This window comes from Augochlora pura, unplaced genomic scaffold (assembly GCF_028453695.1).
Source record: "Augochlora pura isolate Apur16 unplaced genomic scaffold, APUR_v2.2.1 APUR_unplaced_8912, whole genome shotgun sequence".
Lineage (NCBI taxonomy): Eukaryota > Metazoa > Arthropoda > Insecta > Hymenoptera > Halictidae > Augochlora > Augochlora pura.
In genome coordinates this window covers 324-3000 of record NW_027589738.1, presented here as the reverse complement: position 1 = coordinate 3000, position 2677 = coordinate 324, and the positions used below count along the sequence as shown (strand labels likewise).

At 34.6% G+C, this 2677-nt stretch overlaps 1 protein-coding gene across 1 annotated transcript; it reads left to right on the top strand.

Moving 5' to 3' along the window:
• Positions 1 to 128: 128 nt before the first annotated feature.
• On the top strand, positions 129 to 2237 carry LOC144478163 (2-oxoisovalerate dehydrogenase subunit beta, mitochondrial-like; the record flags this gene model as incomplete). The annotated part of the gene is made up of 3 exons (XM_078195896.1): positions 129 to 287; positions 767 to 844; positions 2035 to 2237. Coding segments are annotated over exons 1-3 (423 nt in total), but the record flags the coding sequence as incomplete, so codon positions are not given.
• Positions 2238 to 2677: the final 440 nt, after the last annotated feature.

Genomic DNA, 2677 nt, shown 5'->3' with positions numbered 1-2677 from the left:
CGCGTATAGTAGTGTATGTGCCATATCTGGAGTCGCTTGCGAAATTCGTGTGTCGAGTTCTGAAATACCATATTGTATGTAAATAACAGTTAGAAGATAATGTCGCACATTATCGTCGTGGTCTTACGAGCGGCATTTGTGCACGATGATGCTCAGTGAATTGTCCACGCGGCTAGTGAACACTCGCGCGTCTTTCGTTTTTAGCGCGTTCAACGGATATGTGCGACGAAGCAATGTGCGGTGCTTACATTTCACCTATTATACGGACAAAAAATCGTACGCCGATGGTGAGTGCAAATTGAACGCTCTTTAACCATGTTACATTCTGATACGGCTGCAAATTATCGGGTGTTAAGATAATGGTTGGTGTCAATAAATCGTTGGATATGGTTGCTGACGAAAACGTTTGCAAAATTTACGAGATAAAGAAAGTTTACTTTCATAACATCGTAACACTATCAGAAATAATATTTTTCTTTTTTGCGTTTATCATAGCGTATTGTCGTAGTATAATTCTTTCTAAATTTAACGACTATTGTTTAGCAAGTTATAAATACCAATGACAAAATTATTTGTCGTCCCAAGCTTCTAATATTAGTTATTACACATTTTACAACGGTATTAAAAATAACGTTTCGTCCAGAAAGGAAAGGCAGTTTGTTTAAAATAAAACAGACAAGAAATCAGCGAGGATTATTATATAAATTATTTCTCGCAGATTGTAGAACGGTGATGTAAGAGCGTTTACGAATCACTATTGTTTTAGGGCAAACCGAAAAGATGAATATGTATCAAGCCATAAACAATGGGCTTCGGTTGGCGTTGACGAAAGATCCTACCGCAGGTAACATTAACATTTCTTTTCTTAGTTATGGAGACGCGAGATTTTCGACGAATCTTACTATGAGATTCTCGAATATGAACCGTGTTAAACTTGTTTTATCTTATCGTTAGGAACCCGTAAGATAGTAATTGCATTCATATAGTCTTATTCAGATTACGGTATACACATTTATTCGTAGATACTTGCGGCTATTATGTCAGTCAACTATGATTTGCTCAGCGGAATTGCTATTCTCGCGTGTAAAGTGGAAACCATGAGATAACGCAGAGAAAGGCGATAAAAATATTAAATAGTTTCATAAATAAACAAATTTGATGTGTAAATGAAAGGACAACCTATTTTTAGTATTTTTAGCAACAGCACAGACGATCGCAGCGGTCAGATTCATGTTTAAATGTAATACATTACTGTGAATGAATAATTCATCGCCGAGTTAACGTTATTTAGAGTTGAGTGGAAGCGATCGCAACATTTTGACTTCGGAATATAGCAACGGAAAAATTATTACGGTTATAATAAACAATTCTTGTACGATAGATATTTAAAATTCGGTGTTTAATTATATGATACAACACATATTTATCTACCATGAATTTGTGTGTTACAAATGTCATTTCCTACTATACCTCCAACATTTCTATTAACGTTTATTACTTTAAGATATTTAATATTCGATTGGCGGATATATGTACAATTAAAAATCGTATGATCGTAATAAAATATTTGTCAATAGTTTTCAATATATTTTTTAAGACATTCCTTCTAGACAAATTAATGTTTCTATATAGCTTAATGAAACATGCGAAGATCTCAATTAATTGACAGAATCTGGATTACTAGATAGTCAAATATAACACTATTTATACTCGGGGTCCAAACGGACCCGAGCTTCGTTGTCTGACTGTTAATGTATTATATTTGTTCCCACGTTTCTACTGTCCTTGATTTATTTCATATAAAGCCTCGATCGAGCTTGAATAATATTCTCTCCATACCTATTGCAATTTCGGGTCTGCCCAATGATAGTTAACAACAACAGTCAAACGACGAGAATAGAATAATGCAAGTTAGGCTGGGCAATTCTTCGACAGTTATGGAGAGAATAAATATTGTAGTCTTGCCCAGCCACGTGTGAGACGCGATTACTCTAACGATGGACATACGTTAAATTTTCTTTAATTCGTAACCAGTAATATTTGGAGAAGACGTGGCATTCGGGGGTGTTTTCCGATGCACGGTCGGTCTTCAGAAGGAGTTTGGTAAAGAGCGAGTATTCAATACACCTCTTTGCGAGCAAGGCATCGCCGGGTTTGGCATTGGCTTGGCTATCTACGGCGTCACGGCTATTGCGGAAATTCAATTCGCTGATTATATATTTCCAGCTTTTGATCAGGTATTGTCTATATTTCTTTCTTTCTTATGACGAAGAAAGATGATGACTCGTTCGATATATAATAAAATATAATATAATATAAAATAAGATCTCCCGTATTATATGAAGCAGTTACTGAAATAGTATTAATATTATATTATAATAGTTAATATTAAAATAATTTTGAAGTAGTATTAATATTAAATAGTAGACTCTCTCCACGTCTAAATCTATACAGTAGTTCTATTATAGGTCTACAGATGTCATTGGTAGATTGTCGTAATTTTCACTGCCTCTTATATTATACCTTTTAAAAAACATTACAACTATCTAAACTTGTGAGAGTTTTATTTTGAAGTATTAAGGTGTCTAATAAGTTCTTTCCGCGCCCGAAATAAACACGCGCTTCGAAGAATATTTTGCAAGTAAGTTTTGAACCCTTTTGCAATGAGAGCATATTG